A 23,086-nucleotide genomic window follows, 5' to 3' on the forward strand; every position below is an offset into this window, starting at 1 on the left:
AGTGAATGTATCTATATATTGGTTATTTGTTTTTATCATTTGAAAGTTTCCATTGGACTTAAATTTTCAAGCAATATTATATTATTCAAATGCTACCATAAACTTATAAATTGTGTACAAATCCCATTATTAAACCGTTAATGAATGTTCGTTTAAACTGTGTTTTAAAAAATAAACAATCTCAAGATGACATCTAATGTATATGACGATTTAAATGTCGATGACTGTGAATTGTACGTTCAACGACATAACATTCAACAAATATTAAAAGACTGTATTGTTCAGCTATGCATTGTAAAACCAGAAAGGCCTTTAACATTTTTTAGACAATACTTTCAAAAATTGGAAATGGTGAGTACACATATTCTATTAATACTTTAATCTTTTATCAATTATGTGTACAAACAAATTTAAACTGTGACGTATCAAGACATAAGTATGAAATATGGGCATACTGTTAATCTACTTGTGTGTTATGAAAATATGAAATATTGGTGTTATAATAATAATATTTTTTATAAAATTAAATGAAAAGTATATTTACAAGTTAACAAAAATATTTTAACACATTGTTTTAATTAGGTACATGTATGAAATGTGTTTAGTTTTTTGTTATATAATAAGAGGTATATTATTTAATGGTTAATGTGTGTTACTAATTATACTGTCTAAAATGCCTAAGTCTAGAGAGAGCATTTGGTTTTGAAATGTAAATTTTTAAAATTAACTATTATGTATATTTGATCAAACAATTCAAATTTGTGGCATATTTAACAAAAAAATTGTTGTCTAATTATTTAAGTATAATTGAGTGAACTTATAATAAATAAAGTAGTATGACATTTTTATTATAAATTATTGTTGTTTAATAACATTGTTTGTAATATTAATTTATAGATAAATAATATGTACTTGTCTAATTTTAAAGATCTATAAAATACAGGTTGTTAAGTAAATTTTCTTAAAAACTTAAATACAATTTGAAAACCATGTATACATGATGGCAATAAAATAAAATTAATGTCCGATCTACCAACAATAAGTACTAGTAGGTTAACTTATTTTAAAATATATATATAATATACACTTACTAAATTAATGAATTCAAATGATTTATTTATAAAATTTTTGTCATCCATATTTAATTAAAATAAAATTGTCATAATTGTATAAAACATATAACATGTATATTAATTTATAAATATAATAATACTATTTTTTTTTTTTAATCAAAACTAAACAGCTTTGTTTTGATTTTCCAACTATTTAAAACACACTAAAATGTAATTACTTACCTTCAGAATCTATTCTTCTCATCGACAAATTGACATTACCAAAAAAGTTTTGTTATATAATATATTAATAATAATAATAAAAACAAAGAAATTTAATATTGTTCTTATATTTGGCTTGGGGTTTTATAAAATATTGGTATTCCATTTAATTATATTAATACTTGTGAAAAAATATATATTTGAAAAATAGGTTTTAAACAAATTTAAATTCATAAAACTATACATTGGAACGCCATTGGTCTTGAAAATATAAAATTATTTTGTGAAAATATTTTATAAATATAGTTTTTATGTATTACTAATTAGTAATTACTATTATAAATTCGTCACAAGTAATTAACACATCTTATAATCTAATTTGGATCTTGAATTAAAGTTTACATGTAAAAATAATAGTAGTTTTAGTAAAAATAAAGTTAAAAAATAAAAATGTATATAATATATAAAATAATGTAACCCATTTTACAGTGAACAGTTGTTGGGTGTTTGGTATAATTAAGACCACCATAACTAATGTGGATTTGGTATCATCTTCCTTAGAATAATTAAAGTACCAATATAAAAAACAAAAACAAAAAATGGAGTCATACAATGCATAATTAGATGTATACAAAAAAAAAAAATAAATACTGACAATAATATAATATTACTCGGACAAAATTAACTCATACATAATTAATGGAGGCTACTAATCTTAAAATCTAAAAAAGGAATACTAACTTCTTAGTTTCTAAATGTACAGAATAAATTTACTATTTTTTATTCGTTTGAATTTATAATATATCTGCAAGTCAATATATAACATAATTTAGACACCTTAATAAAATATTAAGTTAAACAAAAACTTAATGTAGTGCTATAGTTGTATCACCTATTTACTTAGCTTTGTACTATTTAATAAGGTTTCTTTTTGTTAACATTAAATATAATAATAATAATAATAATAATAATAATATAAACCAAGAGCCGATCATAATTCTATGTTTTTTATACTATAAAAATATGTATAATAATAATAAACTTAAAATTTTGTATTTTTGTTTATTTGTTCTTGTACATAGATTGTAATAATATATAATTATTTAACTTTAAAAAAATAAATTGTCAGACGATATAACATTACTTATTTAATTAGGTATAACACCAAAATAAGTGATTAAAAACATTGAATAGTTAGAAAACATAGATATTTTAACAACCCCAGTCAACTAACGTTTAATAAACTAGTACAATATTAAAAAAATTTACATTAAGTATAATCCCCTGAATTCAGAACAATATTGGATTGGATTTATATATAATAAAGTAGTACCAGACAATTGATTTTAAACAAATTACTAATCCAATCAATTACATTTAAAAATCATCGAAATATATATTAAAAATAATTTATACTCATTCAGATGGCTTTTGGTTAATGTACTCTGGTTTCCATAGCTGATTGCAAAAAAAGTTATTTACTAAATTTATGTCATTGCTAATAGCAGTCATCAATTGATCAGATACTTTTTTACTATCTTCTTTGTTAAAAAGTGCCATCAATGGCAAACAACCCTGTGCAAGATCCTTCGCTAAAGATACTTCTATTTGATTTTCTTCCTTTTCCATCATACGTTTCATGTGCTTTTGGCGTGCTTTAATTATCAATAACTCTCTAACAGTTTTTAAACGTTTATCTGATAAACCGAATAAATTAAGAAATGCTTTTTGACAGACATCTACACAGTTGTAACGACTTAAAGATTTTCTTGACGTCTCAGTTGAATCGCTTTCTAATGACTTGTCATTCTCTTCTTTGGAATCCAAAGATGCCACTGAAGATGTTTCATCAAAGTCTGATTCTTCGTCTTTGTCAGAATCACAATTTATATCTGTAAAATATATTTAGATATATTACATTAGTTTTTCAAATTGTATTAAAATGTCAATGATTAATTTAGTTAAATTTTTATATTTGATGAAAACAAAGAATGGACAATTTTTATTGTTTTTTTTATTCTAGACAAGAGAAAGTAATTAAATAAGCACGCTGCAATCATAGATAAATTTATTAGGAAGATATTACTTATAATTTGTGCTTATTTCATAAAAAATTGGGGTATTTGATATAAATTAATTTGTTAGATCTAGATATCCAGGTTAAACTACCAAATTACTCAATACCTATGATATTTATTCAAAGATTCCAGATTTACATATTCATGAAGTATATTTTTTTTTTTTACTAAATTACTGTCTATAACTTACTTGACATAAAATCTTCGGATATGAAAGAAGGTATTCTATACTTGCAGTGAATCCTCCTTAATAGTTTACCATTAGCTGTAGTCTCTTTACTAAACAATCGATTGGCAACAGGTCGAGCTTCAATAAACTTCTGTAAAAATTTGTTTTGTACATCTTCACTGTCCATTTCCACAAAAATTTTAAATAACTCATCCTTGGATCGCTGCGGTACACGTTCTGAACATTTCTGAGGACACTGGCACAATGTGTCTGACAATATAAATGTACAATTAATCCAAGTTAGAAAGTGAATGTTCCGTTTATTATCAGTATGTATTCATCAATTACTTACCCGGTTGAGTTTTGGTCTCTTTAAGCTTTTTTATGACGTTGGCTTGTTCTGGACTCATGTCTGATGACATCTTTCTCTTATCACCAGGTGCCCCGATCACGTCGTCAGCAATGTTTTTTGGCTCTATCGGATCTGCCATAGTATTCTCGTATATTTGATATAAGTATAATAAACACCTAATAACTATTAATTTTATTAATATTATTCTATCTATTACTAAGTACTCTAATGTTCGTTTGCACGTAGTCGGTAGAAATGTTTCAATTCCATAAGATCGACGCCCGGTCGTAGGGGGTTCCGGGTTAGTCACGCTGTGTCTGTACGTGTACGTTTGACGGTAATCCCAAATGACTGGGAATTGGCGGCAGCGGTGGCAACGGCTGTGGAAACCATACGAAATCTTTGCAGACGGTGCAAGGAGAGAAAAAACGGAAAGACTCCCAACGTGAACATTCGCCAAATCAGTGTTATTGTTTTCGACCGTGGAAAGGTGGGAAGAAACACATGCCTCATCGAGATACATTGCTGCCAACCACGCGTATATTTTACCCCAACCTCCCCGCCATTCAACGGTTTCTCGGTGACCCAGTGAGACGCGCCTCGCTGCCGCTACCCTAGTAACAATGTTGCAACGTTTGGACGACAAATAATATTATTATCATTCTTACTTTTATTATTAAGCATAACGTCCATGATGGCTAACCCCCCCGTGCTTTTTATCATAAGATAAACTAAACTAAACATTATTGACATTCATTCGATTCGTTTTGTTCATTTGTTGTTAATTCTTTCTCCCTACCCTTACCTACATGACACATAACAACCCAGAACGACGAGTTGTCACAGTTCAGTAACACCATTTCAATGTTAAGTCGAAATTTGTTCGTTGTAGTCGTCAAAATATACCATGCACGAAGACCTGCACCAATAATAAAACACGAATTTCAATAAATGTTCGTTGATGTGCGCTTTACGATCGTGCATTTTGATCATTTGCGATGATACGCGTTCGTCTCAGTTAATAAATCTGTATCTGATCACAAAAAAACTACCCCTAATGAGGTATAGCCAGTTTCCGCCAAATAAGAAAAGACGTTCCTAATTACTTTTTTTGTCAGATTCAAATCATAGAATTTTAAAGTTTTAATATCCGTAGATCTGTATCTACGTAGAAAATATTACGTTATCTTGTCTGTCTCTGATACCATACTGAAACTTGTTCGATTTATTGAAACCTATTAGTATTGAGTAGTGATCACCGATCAGTAGACAGTGTGATGAGACTTAAAGTAAGATAAGTTATAGCCATATCCACAAAAATAATTTGTAATAAACGTGAAAATCGACAAATTATAATTACTTAATAATTTTAGATTTAGTGAAGCGTACAGAGGTAAAAATAAAGTATCTAAGTCGGGATGTATTAATAAAATGATGTAAGGCAAAAATATTCACAAAAACAAACTTCAGTAGTGAAGTATTTTTTAATAATTTAATTAATATCTTTTTTAATATTATTGTACTTATATAATAATTTGAAAAAAGTCCGTGCGTAATAAATTCAAATAGTTTTCTAGATGTACAAATTGTACAATCATTATTTAACTGTATACAGTGTACCTATACACACATATATAATTACTAAAAATGTATATCATTATAAAATCTTTACGTAAGGATTCTCAAACTTAAAAATTCTATAATTTATAACTGGTGGAAAAAGGAATAATGTTTTTGTACATGTTTCCAGAAGGATGGAAACTATGAAATTGAGCGATATAAGTTCGTTGACAACTTTCGGATTAATTTAAAATCGTACATTCTATATTAGTTCAAATCAAATGGCAACAGTGTTTCAAAGTTGCAGATAAAAATCGTCTACGCAATCGTGAACACCAAATGTTCCCGGTTGCATATGTCGATATAGACCGTACGCAATCGTGTTTCATAGCTCATTGTTTCGGTTTTCTCCTTCCGACAGCATTATATGGCGTTGGAACTAGGATAATCTTAATTTTTAGGTTATCTCATAATTGATAAAATATTACAGTATACTCTTAGTAGTTAGTAGTTACTAGTCAGTATTCTGGAACCCAGGCAGTCCTCTGGTTTGATATCTATCGAATATAACTAGGATTCTATTTTTTATGTAAATTGGATGTAAATGCCCGCTGAATGCTCAATATATCAAAGCTAAATTGTTGCGTGCTTAATTGATCCCAACATGCATGTGCATCATTTATATATATATATATATATTTAAAGTGTATAGAATATTTAAACTTTGAAGTAATTAAACTATTCAATGTTCGTTATACCTAATAATCAATTACCTATTTTAATGCTATATGAATTTGATCTGACGCATGTTATGTAATTTATTTATCAGGTATTATTGTTTTAATTGAAGGCATTAAATCACTTACTTTCAATTACATTCAGCCACGGAAACTATACTGAATAATTAAAAATTCTAATTCGATCTCGATACTTTGATAAGCCTCAACCATTCGATAGTCTCTGAACTACCTATATTTAATTATATTAACAAAATTACTTATTTTTCGATCTCAATGATTATTCGTTTAGATCAGTGTTTCCCAACCTATGACCCCAATTTTGAGTCGCGACTGGCTAAACTTACCCAAAAATAAATATATAATCATACTATACAATCACATTTTTTTTTATTAGTTAGGGTGGGTCACGTAACCAGCAAGGGGTAAATTTGAGGGTCGCGATTAAAAAAAAGGTTGGGAAACACTGGTTTAGATAGTACTTAAATTATTTACAATTTTAAATGTTGAGTTTCAACAATATTAAACCACTTGATTATTTCTCAATAATTTCGGTAAAATTGCGTTAAATACTACTGAATTTCAAGATGGTAATCATATCGATGGTACATTAGTACTCATCACATTATCTATAACATTCCTTGCATAGGTAATTATAACGACGGGTGTCTGACAATAAGTTGTTATAATTGTGTGCGTGTCCCCGTCCACACCAAGAAAAACTTGTCACCAACATTTATTTCCGACATTGTCGTCGATAAATATTTATGTTACCGCTTATGAGCGGAAATCGGAAACTTTGTTGACGACAATGTCGAAAACATATGCTTCCGATAAATATTTTTTTGGTCTGGACACAGCTTGTGACTAAATTTGTTGTAGCCTTATAGTGATATCTAATAGCTTTCAAGTTTCCATTATTCATTGAAACGCTTGATTTAAGGTGAATTGTTAGACAACTTTTAATGAAAGATTACTTTGTTACTTTATAATATTGTAGGTATAATAATTAGCGATTGATTGGATCGATTCCTAATGTCATTGACTTATGTGGTTAAAAAGAAATCGATGGAATCTTCAATAAAGAATTCAGAATCAGGTTGAATCAAATGAAAATTGATAAAACTTTGATTATATCGATACCAAGTTTAATTAGAATCGGAACTAAATATCAATATCGAAAAAAGTTTAAATCGTTAAAATTAATTTCGACTCCATTAAAAACAACTAGAACCCATTACTATTTTGTAATAGATAATTAATAATTGTTATTGAATGGAAAATCAATCGATAAAATTGAGAATTAATAATTGAAAAGAATCGAATATCGATAAATGGAAAATGGAAACTATTCAATTAATATAAATTTTAATATAACCGTAGTACCTGTAGAAATTGTTAGATTCCAATATCTCATTTGGTGGAAATGTGTTACGTCCATTATAGTTTATAAAATGGTAATCAAATCGCCCTTTTATTGTAATAATATTACATCATAAATTGTACAATATATCATTCAAATATTAAACAATTTCACTCTTAAATTATTATTGTCTGTTAGAAAAAAATATCAAAATTGTTAACTTATATGGGTGCAAAAATATTACAGGAAACTTCAGTTTAGAGCTACCCAATATGTATATATATATATAATAATATGATTATATTAAATATATAGTATTTTGTGATTTTGAATTCTTACGGTACTAGATAGTACCTATATTATATCTATTCTAGTAAATAATATACTTGTCAATACGTACTTAAATAATTATGATTACCTCTATGCCCCTATACTGTATTGAGTACAACATACGGCCATGCATAAGATACTATATTAAGTGTATTATTATAATATTAACTAAAAATAATAAATTCAAATCAATTATTGCAAGTATAGTCTTTTAGTAATTAATAGGTAGATATGTTAAATAACAACTGTAAGTAGCATATTAGGTAAACTGTTTATCACATAGCGTTAGACTATTATAATAAATGAATACAGTACTATAGTAATGTCGAACTTATGTATTTTAAAATAGTACATATGCTAATTTTACAACCATACAGGCTTAGAAATATTTTTTTAGTTTTAGTTCAAACTGGAAATAGGAGTTATAAAATGTATTACCATATAATACTTATAAATTTGGTGGTAAATCCAGTATGACATATGGCTGAATAGCTTAATGAATTATATGTTATTTTAATTATCAATAATAATGCTAATTAGATAATTAGTTTAAAATTAAATATTTACTAAAAAGTTGCTAAAAGTACTTACGTTTTTCTTGCTGTGTATAAACGTAGTGGAAACAGAACAATCGCCGTCGTTCTGCGCATGTATAGACGCCCACCATGTCCAGACTATAATAGTTGTTACTATAGTATTTATATAAAAAAAGTAGACAAACAATTTTAGCTTAACTCTAAAAAAAATGTTTGATAATTGTTATGTCTGTAAAGATATTTTTTAGTTTGTTAGATAAGGTGTGTTGTTTTAAACGGGTGACGGAAAAGTGGTTTCATAATATTATGACACTATAAAATACGCCAATATAATATGTAGTATTATATCACATACTTATTGCTGAACTTTAATTTAAATTAGTAAATAATTATTATCCAATTTAAAACTGAAAAAAGATTTTTTCGTACATTTTGTTTGGTGTATATATAGGTTTTTTCTTTTACGCATATTATATATAAAATATTATAATATGGAGTTAACGAGGTAAAAAAACGTTCTTTTTGAAGTTTTTTTGAGACAAAACGATATATAGTCAATGGTCACCATTGTCTAGTTGACACTGCAGGAATAGCGTACCTTAAAAAAACTGTATATATTTTGCTTACTTAAATTAACTTAACAATTAACATCAAATAGATCGGTAGGTATATATTCAAGAAAATAATTGTTATTTTAATATTTTCATGACCTGATTGACAGCCATTTATAAACAATATACAACATAACATTTTATAAAATTGTTTAATAAATCCTATAGATAAGATTTTAAATTGTTTTATTTGAAAAAAGTGATAAATTCATAAAACTTGCATATTATAATCTAGGATCAATTATTTAATTTTGTAAAGTGTCGCCATTGGGTGGCTGCTTTTATCATGCACCTACTACCTATGTCAAGTTTTATATATTTCCGCATGTATACTTATTGTAATAATAATTATAGATTGTATGCTTTACAATAAAAATTTTAAAAAAAAAATTAATTTTAATTCTTGCTTAATGTAATGAATTCCACTTAAAAATTTATATATTTGTTTTTAAATAATGCTTGCATAAAATGTTTTTGCCCTTTTTCCATTTACGATATTGTTCAATTAATAATATTGACGCGAATACTTCATATTGTACACTATTCACTGTTTCGTCGTATCTATCAGCAGTTTTTCAAGTGGGTATACCGATTTATATTATTAGTACTAGTAATGTTTTCCATAAACCTGGCTTTTATTTCGTAAATTTATTTTTTAATAATTTCATGTTAATCATCAGTATTATTTATATTTTTTTAAACATTTTGCTTAATAAAAACAAATATTTTTAATCAATTAAAAAAAAAATTCAATGCTCTTAGAAATGGAAACTTTTTATGAATTATAATTTATATCATTCTTTAAATAAATCTTTAAAATATAATAAATTAATAATCACAATTATTGAATATATATATATATATATATATTTGTATTGTGTTACTGATAAATTAATATCAATATAATTAAGTCCGATTTGGACCAATAAATATAATGATTTAAACATAGTGTTTAAATTATTTTTATTATTTTTCGAGATAATTATAAATTTTAGGTATATGTGTTAAAAACTTAGAAATATACTTTAATATAACTCTGATATTTAAATGTTCATTCAACACTAAGATTAAATTCCCACAATTTACAAAATTTAATTTTGAAGTTTATAGTCTATTGTGGGAAAATTTTATTGGCCTGTAAATCGTTGCACCTATTGAAAATATATCGTTTTCAAAGCTTATATCATTACAAACTTCTATCCAAAAGTTTTAGCTCTATTTTAATTATACGAAGAAGTAATGTTTGACGAAGGTGTAAATTATGTTTATAATTTTCAATGCGTAAACTTTTCTATTGATAACTTTAATCATACATGACAAACCTCATATTAAATCTTATCCATATTATTATAACAGTGAAAAAGATACTCGACTTTTTGTTCTTAATTTGTATTTTTACTCTATAACTTTTACTTTTTACTCCTACTTTTTTTAACTATAAATGAAACGGTCAAATTCTATAGGTACAAAAAATGATCGAAATATTATCAAAATCTGAAAATTCCGGTTCTAATATAATCAATTATCCAATGGGCAATAATTAATAGCATTGTAGAAGATCTTGCCACTTATAACTTATAAGTTATAACAGTTGTATAAAGCCAGCCTTTTAAAATAACTTAATAAAATGTATGTATCAAAATATGTATCTTTAAAAAAAAATATAATTAATAAATAAATAAACTTCATTTATAGATTAGTAAATTGTATTATGTTACCTAGTTTAATAATATTTATTTTAAATTGATGTTTATTTTTCTTCAATAGTATGATTAATTCAATATAATGACTACAAACTTTAAGAACGTTTGTAATAGTTATAGTTATAAAGGACAAAAACGCAGGAACACTGACTCACTCTGGATAATCATGTACACAAATTAATATAATAAATACAAGAATAAATTAAGCAACGTTCTATCCTCAATTGCTTTACTAAAAAACCAGTCCATAGTTGTGTTCAATTATAAATTGTACAATTGTATTTATTGGTTACTAGATAGTAGCCTAGAACATCGTATACAGATTAGTGGCCATAATATACCTATTAAAACAATAAAATTATTGTTTTATTTTAAGATTCCAACAATACTTTATCAATATTTAATAATTTTCCCTTTTTTCTAACTTCATGGAGACCGTCTGCTAGACAATTTAATCTTGAATATTCTTCGAAAATGAACCTGTCATATATATAAACGAAACAACAGACATTTTGTTTCGGTAAAAATATAATAATATTTTGTTTGAAGATTGTTGTGTCCACTCTACCATATGATCTGCTTTTCTCAATTTACATTATACATAATATTATATAAGTAGGTACTTGTCAAATTTTCACTTCAATTCTTTTCTCTCAATCAGTGGTAATATATATACATATAAATATGCCTCAAACAGTTCTCCCTCCATATATTTACCCTATGACCGTGGCATGTATATAATATATAATATTATATATACATACATACAGCATGTTATGAAAGTTCAGTGAACTTAAATTTATTGTGGACATCAAATTGTATGATGTTATCAGGTATCGTGATAAAACGCAACGTTTAACAATTAATTAAAAATTATAATATTATGTATATTTTTGTATACCAATAAATCTTATCAGTTTTTATCTACTTTTTTTTTATCTTTGACGTATGTTATCGTTAGTGATCCTTTGTTCTTAATGCTAATTAAGGATTTCTTTATATTTTTGAAATGTAGTCAATTTATCTGTGTCTAAGAGTATATACTATATAGACATTTAATCTTGGTGGTAAAATTATAAAACATTCATATTAATGTTTAAAAATGTACATACAATTTCTGTCGTTACAGTCCAGAGTATGCATTTATTAATGCTTTCTTCCAGTTTCATCCCTGCCCGTCATCGATTGGTCGTTATTGCATTCTATTTATTATGTTAGTCAGTACTCAGTGGTTTTTATGGTAATATGAGAAGTTTGTGTGGAACAGTTTCTATATTTGTTCAAGTCAAAAAATGTATATTTAATTTTAATTTTATTAATTGCCACAATAACAAAATGTACTGTCGCACCTAAAGTTATAAACAACGAACTTTGAATCTGCTTGATACTTCGATGAGGTGTTCAAGTGTGTGTACTATAAATAGGGATAGGACAGTTGCGCGTAAGGCTCCGTAAAACGCATCGGCACGTACTCACGTATACCTACCGCTTATTTAGTAGTGATTCCAAAATATGATATGCCGTTTTTTATGTTCAAGTTTTCCTTTAAGACTCGATCTTTTCCCGTTTTATGTATGTATATAACGTGCATGTATAAATGAAAAGTGCACTCGCCCCCGCGTACGCATACGTGCGTAAAGGTTTTGTACATTGTACGTTTATTATGTACATAATTATTATAGTTATACCTAATTCGGTAATTCCGGTAACGTATAATTGGATAAGATATCATAATAATACGCATAGACCTGCGGCTGCGGGTTTTTCGATGAATTATATTATGCGTACGGCTAATACAAAGATACGTAGCTGGCTCTCCCGCGGGCGTTTATGACGCGCGTGATACAGCGGTTGTCCGTTTGATAGCGCGGCAGCGGTAGCAGAACTTTCGCGTTCGCCGCGTCAAGGGGGCGTCGTCGTACATAAAGTTCCCCCACCGCCGCCGCGCCTCCCCTACCAATACTACATAATATACGTGTATGCTTACTTATATATTTATTATATACATATATAATATATATATAAATACAGAGTGATTCAATTCACTAAGCATGCTCACTTCCTTTTTTCTTTAATATTGCAATTGTTCTAAATCTTATTTTTGGAATTTTTAAATATAATTTTAAAATCATATTTTCTAATTTTTGAGATTTTTTGTACTACCTTCTTCAGAAGTATCTTGTGAAGATACGAATTTTTGTTTTTTAAATGTGAAAAACTCTTATATTGTTAATTGTTTGCTCGATATTTTATGAAAATATTAGCGTTTCAAAATCAAAATTAGAACTAGTAGTTTTTGAGTTATCTATATAACTTCGTATACTAAGGATAATAGCTAGATACATGATAGTGGATTTGGAAGATATGGGAGCTATAGTGCGTTTAAAAATTTAGTAATTAATATTAATCTATCAAAATGTATACATTTTAAAAGTGATTCAGTATTATAAACGATGAATCTAATATTACACCCATTTTATATTTGTAAAACTATTTTTAAAGACTTTCCCTTATATAAACATTTTAATAACTGAAAGGCTATTCTTTCAAAATTTGAATAAGGTACACTTAATATAAATATATATATATATATATCCAGTATCCATTAAATAAGTTACTGTAAAAGGGGGAGCATCATTTGAAAAAATAGATGTTTGTATCATCAAAGGACTATTCTTAAGTAGTGCATTAAATTTCAAGAATTTGAAAATATGGTCTTTAATAATTATATTCAAACATTTCAAAAATTAGAATTTAAATAAATACATTATTAAATGAAATAACGGAGGTTAGTACGCTTGTGGAATCACACTGTATACCTTTCCGAGCATCCGAGAACTCCGCGCGCCGCCGCCACTGCTTTTACGCTCTCCTCGCGGCAGCGTTACTGTCGTTTGTACCGTTTGGCCGCCCGCACAGTTGCCTCTATAGTATAGATACGCTGTCGCCGCCGACGCCGGTGTCTCGTGTCGTGTGTCGCGTTTACATGCTGTCTTGTCGTATATTATCTTATTATAATATACCGTGATAATATAATAGTAACGATAGTAAAATTAAAAATAAATTACGACTATTGCAGAATAATTCGGGGTTTTTTTTTTGAATTTCAAATGTTTTTCTCGCGATTTAAATTTTAATAAAAAGAAAAAAAAATTTAAAAAAAATTTAATTACGAAAAACTACAATTCGCATCACGCAATATTGTCATCTTTTGAAAAAAAAAAATTGTCACATCGTATATTTTTGGAATTTTCAAGCCATAATATATATTATATTATATTCAAAGAGATAAAATCAAAATTTAACGTCCAATTCGTCGTTTTATGACATCGTTGCGAATTCCCACATAAAATCATGTCGGCTACCAAGGTACACTATTTAAACGATTTTTTCTACTTTATAGCTTTTAAGGTTACACAAATAGTAAATATGCATTACATCGCTGACTTTTGTATAAAATATATATAATATATATACAGTTTAAAATCTGCCAAAAATGTCAAGTGTAATGTATTATTGGATGTGAGTAATTTATGGGCTTCGTCGTGATAATAATTCGTAATACTACTATGCACTGTTAATAACTTTGTATAGTAATTTCATTATTTTTACTAGGCTTAAGATGAGAAAAAGAACTATGTTTCAAATTTGTTTATCATGTGAATTTTACAAGAAACATTGAAAATATGAAAAGATGAAAACCTATAGGCCACTCACTAAATAAGTTAAATTCAGAATTTCATTAAAGTTATCTTAGTTTTGAATAAAACATGAGCTTCTGCAAAAATTTGTTTTTTATATTTGTGTGTGTACGTTTTATATTATTTGAACCGTACAAATACGCCCGTATGTGTATGTATAAATACGAGTATCTGATATATGTGTGTGTGTGCCAAAGACATAATATTATACTTGCTTGGTGGGAAAAAAACTGGTTTAAACTCATATGCGCTTTATGGTCGTCAGGCTTATACTTATATATGGTATATAGGTATCCTTAGCTACTATCTATAGGTACTACTTTGATGTAGGTATAGAAAGCAATCTGATGACATTAAAAAATTAAAAAATAACAATTATTTCAAACGATCAATTCGTAATACCTAATAAATTTTGTGGTTTTGTTTGAACAGATTAATTTTGTCAAATTAATGCCCTTTGAATTTAACCGTTCATAGACGGCTACGAATGATGATTATTTAATTAAACGAAAAAAAATACTATTTTTTAAAATAGGTTATTTGAATGTGTGAATATTGGATATATGGATGTGTATACTTTGTAAATAAGTATTCCTATTGATACGAACCAATTTAATTTTAAAAATGTTGTTTAAAACATTTAAGTTTTTTAAAATTATATTAGTAGATATGAATAAATATCTTTATATAATATAATAAAAATTGTAATGTATAAATGTTTTTTTTTTTCATTCTCTACTAAATTAAGTACTCTATATTTAAATATTATAATGTATTAAAACGAATCTTTATGAAATCTCATACTTTTTGTAATATGAGATATTTTATAAATTTTTTGTAATAAACAAGACAAGGTATTTTATTTTTGTTATTTTATACATAATATACACATGAAATTATTAGTATAATACAATATATAAATTTATGGATTTAAAATATAAACAAAAATGGCATTTAAACATTGCAATATATCGTCTTGCCCTTCTAAGTATAATTTCAATTACAATTTTTGCAACTCTATTACAATAAACTTAATTATTGTGCAACTTATTAAATAATCATACAAAGTTGATCTATTGTTTTATTTTCAATATATTTGGTTATAATACTTAAGTAATACGTCAATAAATATTTCTTATGTGCACAATTAAATTATGATATGTCGTATCAACGTAATTACATAAACTTAAGTTATCGTTTTAAATTGTATATCAAATATATACGTATGTACTAAAATACTAAAATAATCGAACTATTCATTATATTCATCAGAAAAAATTTATTTTTATTAAATAAACTTGTTTGTTTTTTTAAATAATTATAGTGCCTATGCCTTATTTTATTAGATTTCATAAAAACAATTTAATGTAATTTTAATTTTGTATCATTAGTTTAGTTCAATCTTATACTCGTATTTATATTTAAGTTTAAACTTAATATATTATATAGTACCTTGATTAAATATTTATGTATATATCATATATTATAACTGTATGAAATATATTATTAGATGTTTACTAAGATTTTTTTCAGTAGTATTTATTTTAATATGTAACTTTTATTTAATAATAATTTTAAGTTTCTGGTAAATTACTAAGCTTTTAAATATTTCCATTATGATGGATTTTACTCATAGATCTTTTGGAAATTTTATTTTTCAACAGAGTCGAAAAGTTCGATATATCAATGCCAATTTTGTGAGTAAATGTTTAACGTTGTGAAATGTCTGTTCCATTGAACTTCATAAATTATTTAAATATAATATATATTTATATTTATCTTCTTTATGTATATGTTCATACTCATGTATGGTCGAATGGTTTCATTTCCAATCCGAAGGATTTGATGGGAGCGAATAGAATTCTAATGTCCGATTTGTCTGTCTACATGTATTTTACGTCGAATAGTATGTGGTTGAATTTTTGTACATTTGCTTCGTTAAATCGACATTTTATTTTTTCAATTCATATGGAAGGATAGTTTAAACATGAAGTTTTCTACAATTTGAAAACCTAAGTGTAAAGTGTAAATAATATATTTTTTATATTAGTTAAACAATTTCTCATCAGATGACAATTTTATTAATAGGTACATTCTTTATTATCGGAAATATGTACTTTTAGTTATAGTATCACTATACTCACAATTCATTATATATTTAATTCTTTGTATTTGTTTATGCATTTAATTGAATTTTATTGATACTATGGTGCTTTTTTACTATTCTGATTGCTGATATGTGAATAGTAGATACTACATTTATGTACCCAATTTTATATTTTCTTTTATAATTACATTATGCTTTATAAAAACAATTTCAATATTTGCTAAATGACGATTCTATAACCATTTTATATTTATATGTTTACAACGTGGAAATTATTCTTAAAATATTATACTTTAACAAAAATGATTTAATTCATTTTTAAACTTATAAAGTTATTTCAAGTTGTAAAAAAGTTTTAATAATTCATCATAAGATTAGGGTAAATTAAATTATGACTTTAAATTTAAATGAAAATAGTTGTAGAATTCGCCTGCATAAAAATTGAATTGTTATACAAATAGGTAGTGCTTTAAAACGAAATAGGATAATGAAAAGTTATAAACAATATTGATAATTAATATAATTATGTATTGTTATATAATCCCAATGTAGTAATTACTCATGTTAATTTTCCTAAAACACGTGTAATTCTTTTTTATCACACATTTAATTTTGTAATAGTAAAATAAATAATTATAAATACCTCTTTCCAATAATATTAAATAGTATTAATTAGTTGTATATTTATTTAACGCCATATACATAATATTTTATTGCGTTAAAAATATTTTAACGAAAATTTTTTTCCTAACTGTTTTCATAAACTTTTATATAAAACATTATCATTTAAAAACAGTCTAAGATATGGTTAGTTTGTAACAATGATATTGATAAATATGATGATGGTACAACGTCTTCTTGCATTAAAAAAAAAAAAAAAAAAAAAAAAAAATTAAAACTAATTTAATATATTATTTTACTTGTATATTATAAGAAACATTTAGTTCAATTAGTGCAAAACATCTTACCTAATATAAACTTTCATAATGATGAAACATATACAATATATGGGTAATGGTGTTTGTAAATCTAACGTCATTTTCTAATATGACCCCAGTCGAAGAAGCTATTGCAATTTAAAAGCTGTCACTCAAAAACTGTATTACATATTCTATATTGGTTTCGCATTTTATACTTATTCAAAATCAACTCTGAAACATCACATCACACCTTTAAATTATGTTATGCCGTGACTAATACAATATTTGGATATATGTTTTGAAATTTACTGTATTAACTATGTTTGTTGTGTTTTATTTCACTATCATTGATTTTTGATATTAAGTATAGAGGTGCACACAATTATGTTGTGGTTGTATTCCCGGCTTCTGGAAGGTGTAAGTTAATCTTATTACATTAAATGCGTTAATCAATTGAAACAAATAAAACTCAAATTAAATACTCTAAAAGGATTTTATTAGATTCTATATTATTTTTCCTATAATTATATACTATTTTTTTTATTAAGATTTTTAAAATTCCTTTGAAATGTTTGCTAACTTTTGATTTTACATGTTATAATTTTGTCTAAATTATAATATTATTTTTTATCTGTAAGAATTTTAATACAATTTAATATAATATATATTCCGTCTAAATATTGATAAAATGTACAATCTTACGCAGATGTGTATAAAGTAGCTAGATTATTTTTTTTTAGTTTCTGACCTTGTTTATTTTTTGTTTGTTATTATTGTGTCTTAAATGTAATATTTATTCAAATATCTCAAATTTTAAGAACTTTTACCATTAAGTAACTGATTTATTCATCAGTTACTATTTATTTAATAAAATATATCAAAATCTAAATAATTATCCGCATTAAGTTATTATACGGTAGGAAATTAAATAGTCTTATTTTTTATTTTTTATTATCGTATTTAGGATTTTTACACAATGCATTTAATATATAGTGCATTTTAAATCTATTATTCGTATTGCTGTATACATATTATACATATGTACACAATTAATAAATATTATCTCTTATATTTATTATCAATTTCAGTTAATTTTTTTGTTTGTTTGTTTGAAAGGTCAAATATTTCGCGTAAAATTCAACAAAAACAAATATAAATATAATATAAAACTAAGTAAATTTATAACATAATTTTAAACATATAATGCGTCAAATAAACTAAAACTTTTGAAATTATGGTTGTGTACACATTCATATGTTTCCTCAAATCACAACCATTCGTCAAACAATCAAAAACAATTCTCCACAATCAGTTATTGTCGATACCGAATTTTTCAATTTTAACAATGCGTATTTGCGTGAATTTTTCAAAATCTAACTGCATAAGAATTGCTAGGAGGGAGGGTGAAAAATGGTACCACTAGCCACTAGGGAACTAGACACGTCTTGCGTCTCTGGCTTTTCAAAAAAAAAAAAAAATATATATTTAAAAGAAATGAATGGTAGTGCAAATATTTTGTTTTACATAATAACCAACTAACCCTACTTATTACTTAAGTATTTACTTTAATTATTTAGAAATCAGCAAATTTTCTACACCTCCCCCTGGCAAATATCCTGGCGGCATTTATGTCTAACTGTGTTGTCGATTTGGTAAAATACATTGTACTAAATACCTTAAGTGTACGCTATTAGTCGATACAACTTAACGATCAATAAAAGTAATAGTAAACAGTATTTTGTATTTATGAACAAATTATAATTTAATTATTACTAGGTATTGTAATATTTATAATAATTACTACCTTGACATTCAAATTATTTTAAAATAAATTCAGTATTGTTGAAATCCCTATTTTGTAAGTACTACAGAAATGTGTTTCAAATTTTGAAAAAAAAAATGCACTTAAGAGTAATCAATGTGGAATTTGTTTTATTCTACTTGGTTAAATACAGCTGTGTATTATATTCTGCGATGAAAAAAAAAGCCGTTGCCGAATTATTTCTACGTCTATGAATCGAATATCCGTGTTGTAAGTCGTTTATTAATCCTGTAAAACTCACACCAATATTACAGTGATCCCATAGCTAGAGTTTATTTTCTTCTCATCGTCATTGGAATGATACTGTTCTGCAATAGCTGTAATATTTTGTAACTACTTTCTTTTTATGTTATCATTTTTTTTTGTGACGTTATTTAGTGCATTGTTCATGTTTTATCAAGTATCCTAATGGTGGCCGGAATGTCGCCCACGAAAGCCTATTTTATTATACACTAACGTGTTATAAAAATGGTCAAGTTCCCAGATTTGTCTGTGTAGTATCCATACCTACTCGTATACGTATATGATGCTTAGCTATAATATTAATAATAATGTGCTTTTAACGGATGATTTGATTATCGAATAAATCGAATATCATAGCTATATTTACGTGTTTGGCCTCTGTGGTAAAAATCGACAAATTTATTATTTGATTCAAAACTAATTTTTAGAAACTTTTTTATGAAGTGGACAAATTTATTTTTTACACTAAATAGTGAATACTTCCCGAAAATTAGATAGAAAATATATAGTGTGTAACAGAATTAGCTAATAACTGTAATTAACTAATTATATAATAACTTTTTTTCTTATCCATATAACATTTTTTTATGATAATAAGAATATAAGTTATTATATTGTATTACAGTTAGTTTTTTAATTACATATTTTTCTCTCCCCTCCCCCCGAATCTGAAGGTTTTTATACTGGTTGGCTTCCCCCTTACGTTATTTATGTTGTAGTTATTGAATACTACCAAATGTATTTATTTATTTATTTATTGTATATAATAATATTACAGATTGTAAATATACTTTGTTTAAAAATAAAAAAATTACATATTCCAGGTTTTTTTTGTTACTATATGTACACTATATTGCGAATCACTAATTATAGTTCAAATAACCCTAATCTTCGCATGATATGTTTTGCTAATAACGTTTACACATTATCTTACCTTAATCTTACCTGATTTAATTTTACTTCTACAGACTTGTTGCCTGCATGTATTATATACTTATTATATTACTGCAATACTGCACTTTGGACCAAGACTGTTTTCAACAAAGTAAATAAATACATATTTTTACTCAAGTGTTCGAGTATAGTATACGTAGTTAACAAGTAATAGGGTATTGTAGTATTTCGTTGGTAGATCATTACCGCTGTCGAGTCTTCAAGATTTTGCACGTATTTAGAGGTTTAGAAAATCTACATAGTAGAGACATTTTTTCCCCGGTGCACAACAAACGCATAAATCCTATTCTTGTGTAGGCGACAAAAATGACGCACACATTTATATATTATATTTGAATGCTAGTTCGAACAACGTGTTGTCGTAAATACCGTGGGCGGTGAGATATCGTAAATCAAAGATTTAGCTGCTCGTGTTTGCACGTGAAATTCCCGCTCTACACCCGCGCACCAACCAGGTTATGCGAGTTGCGTAATTATATATTTTGTCAAACGTACACACCAGCTACGACGCATAAAACATTCATAGTAACTTGCACATACTATTTGACTTACTAAACTATATAGGTATCTCCGATTCGTTAAATAAGTGATAATATTTCTGAGCAACACTATATAATAATAATTATTAAAAAAGAAATTACCATTATACGATGACAAGAGGCGCATGACCCAATTACGTCACTTTTCCATTAGCGTCCGTTCATTTAAGTTATAGGAAAAATTTAACATCTGCTATTGCTGCGTTATTGCTATGGTTTTTATTTCTATATCGAATTTCCGTGTCAATCAAATGGGCATTACGATAAATTAAAATGTTTTATTAATTACGATGATATTTTAAACGGACAAATTATTAAATAGAAAAGTTATAAGATAACATCGACATTATTGGAACTCGATATAGTTTTTATGTACCACTGATATACTTAGCAATGTCTATTTTAGCAATTGATTTGTTAAACACTTTAAAAATATTATAAAATAATATATATAAAACTCATTTTTCCTTATAGTTTATAGATATTAGATATTTATATTTATTATAGATATTATAGATATTCATGATTAGTATATTTGTTATATAGACATATTATGATTATGTTATTTAATTATTTGATTAACAACAGTTTAAATGTCTATTTATTATATCATCATATATTATTGTATGTTAAACATAACATTTTTTTGAACTAAATATTTGCTTAATGTAATTTGTTATTTTTAAATTTTTTTTCATTAAATTTAAAATACATTAAAAAAAAAAGTTTTAAAAGTGCTTTACTAGGAAATTGTTTCCAAGTAAACAAAACGAGATAAAAAAAATCGTTTTGTGAGCATGAAATTCTACTAATCTACCTATTATATATACTACAGCTGTGTGGTTAGGGTTAAAAATAAAATTGACCCTTTAGACGGAGTCATTTTTTAACAAAAATGGATGTATATCATATCTAACATTTTAAACCATAAACGCGACCATACATACACTTATTTTTTTGACATGACTTTATAAATTTCAAAATAACCTCCGAAACGATCATTTTAATAATCCTATGAAAAATGAAAAAAAAAACATTTAGATATCATATTATATGCATTTAATGTAGCTTTTATAGTCACTCGTTTATCCAAAATTAATAAAAAAAAAAAAATCACCAACGTATGTTTAATATTATATATGATTATTTGAATAAAATATTATTTACCTCCATTTGGCATCGATACGAATGTTCTATAATTTTATTTTATGGTATATTAAATATACAATTTACGAATACATCGATTTACTATAAATCTAAATATGTATATGTATACTCGTATACACACAAATTGCTTATATCAGAGGTTTCAAATATTTTTTTATCGAGATATTTAATTTAGTTTTTTGAATTTAATTGCAATTTAATTAAATAACTAACACAAGAAATTATCGATTGAACTACTCGATTCTCTTAACTAGATTTAATTATACAATTTGTTCTCTTTAAAATACCATTTCATAAGTTAATATTTGTTTCATTCATTTTATATAGTGTATAATGCATTGAAGTATTGAGTGTATATTTTTCCGGCTCACATGTTTCTTTTGCGGAGTGTTGTTATAAATTGTCCACTAGCAGTTGAGATTCGGTGTTTTTTTTAAAAAATTCATAGATAATAGGTTTTAGATTGTACAATTTTTTTCTGTTTTTCCGTCTTGGTTTATGGGAAAACAGAAAAATACAATCATCTCACCTATGTTTTTAATTTATATGTACCGTTTGGAAAATATTAAATGCGTTTAAAAAAATAAAAATGATATGCCCTGCAGATATTTTGTTTATCATTCTATGAAAGGTCAACACTAACTTTAGAGTGTTAAATAAGAAACCTTTTCATTGAACTAAATAATTTGCACGCAGACATAATCGTGATTTTCTTTATAAATCCGTACAAACACACTCTCGGCTATGTATACACTTCAAGGCTCTTATTTTTATATTCTTTTGTCGAACTTTTTATAATCTCCGTCGTAGTTCTCTCGACCAGCGATAGTCGGTTTATTTGATATTTTCACCTATGTATATATATATATATATAAAATTGTAATTTTGGAACTTATTATTTCCGTCAACCTTGAGTGTCG

General features: G+C 26.1%; 2 protein-coding genes across 3 annotated transcripts in view; one reads left to right on the plus strand and one right to left on the minus strand.

Moving 5' to 3' along the window:
- The first annotated feature begins 23 nt into the window (after positions 1–23).
- LOC113554128 (cAMP-dependent protein kinase type I regulatory subunit) overlaps positions 24–23,086 on the plus strand; it is a 72,343-nt gene continuing 49,280 nt past the window's right edge. Inside the window, exon 1 of one of the 2 annotated variants that reach the window (XM_026957834.1) lies at positions 24–351. In XM_026957834.1, the coding sequence (XP_026813635.1) occupies positions 187–351 (165 nt within the window). In that variant the 5' untranslated portion in view covers positions 24–186. Of the gene's footprint in view, positions 352–13,620; positions 14,083–23,086 lie in introns of those variants that run through there. The other variant, XM_026957835.1, reaches the window with a different exon arrangement.
- Positions 2,383–4,360, minus strand: LOC113554127. Its single transcript, XM_026957833.1, has 3 exons — positions 3,874–4,360; positions 3,543–3,791; positions 2,383–3,166 (listed from the first exon to the last, which is right to left on the minus strand). The coding sequence occupies exons 1-3, from the start codon at positions 4,010–4,012 to the stop codon at positions 2,691–2,693; spliced, it is 864 nt and encodes a 287-aa protein (XP_026813634.1). The 5' UTR covers positions 4,013–4,360; the 3' UTR covers positions 2,383–2,690.

The sequence above is a fragment of the Rhopalosiphum maidis genome, chromosome 2, assembly GCF_003676215.2.
Source record: "Rhopalosiphum maidis isolate BTI-1 chromosome 2, ASM367621v3, whole genome shotgun sequence".
Classification (NCBI taxonomy): Eukaryota; Metazoa; Arthropoda; class Insecta; order Hemiptera; family Aphididae; genus Rhopalosiphum; species Rhopalosiphum maidis.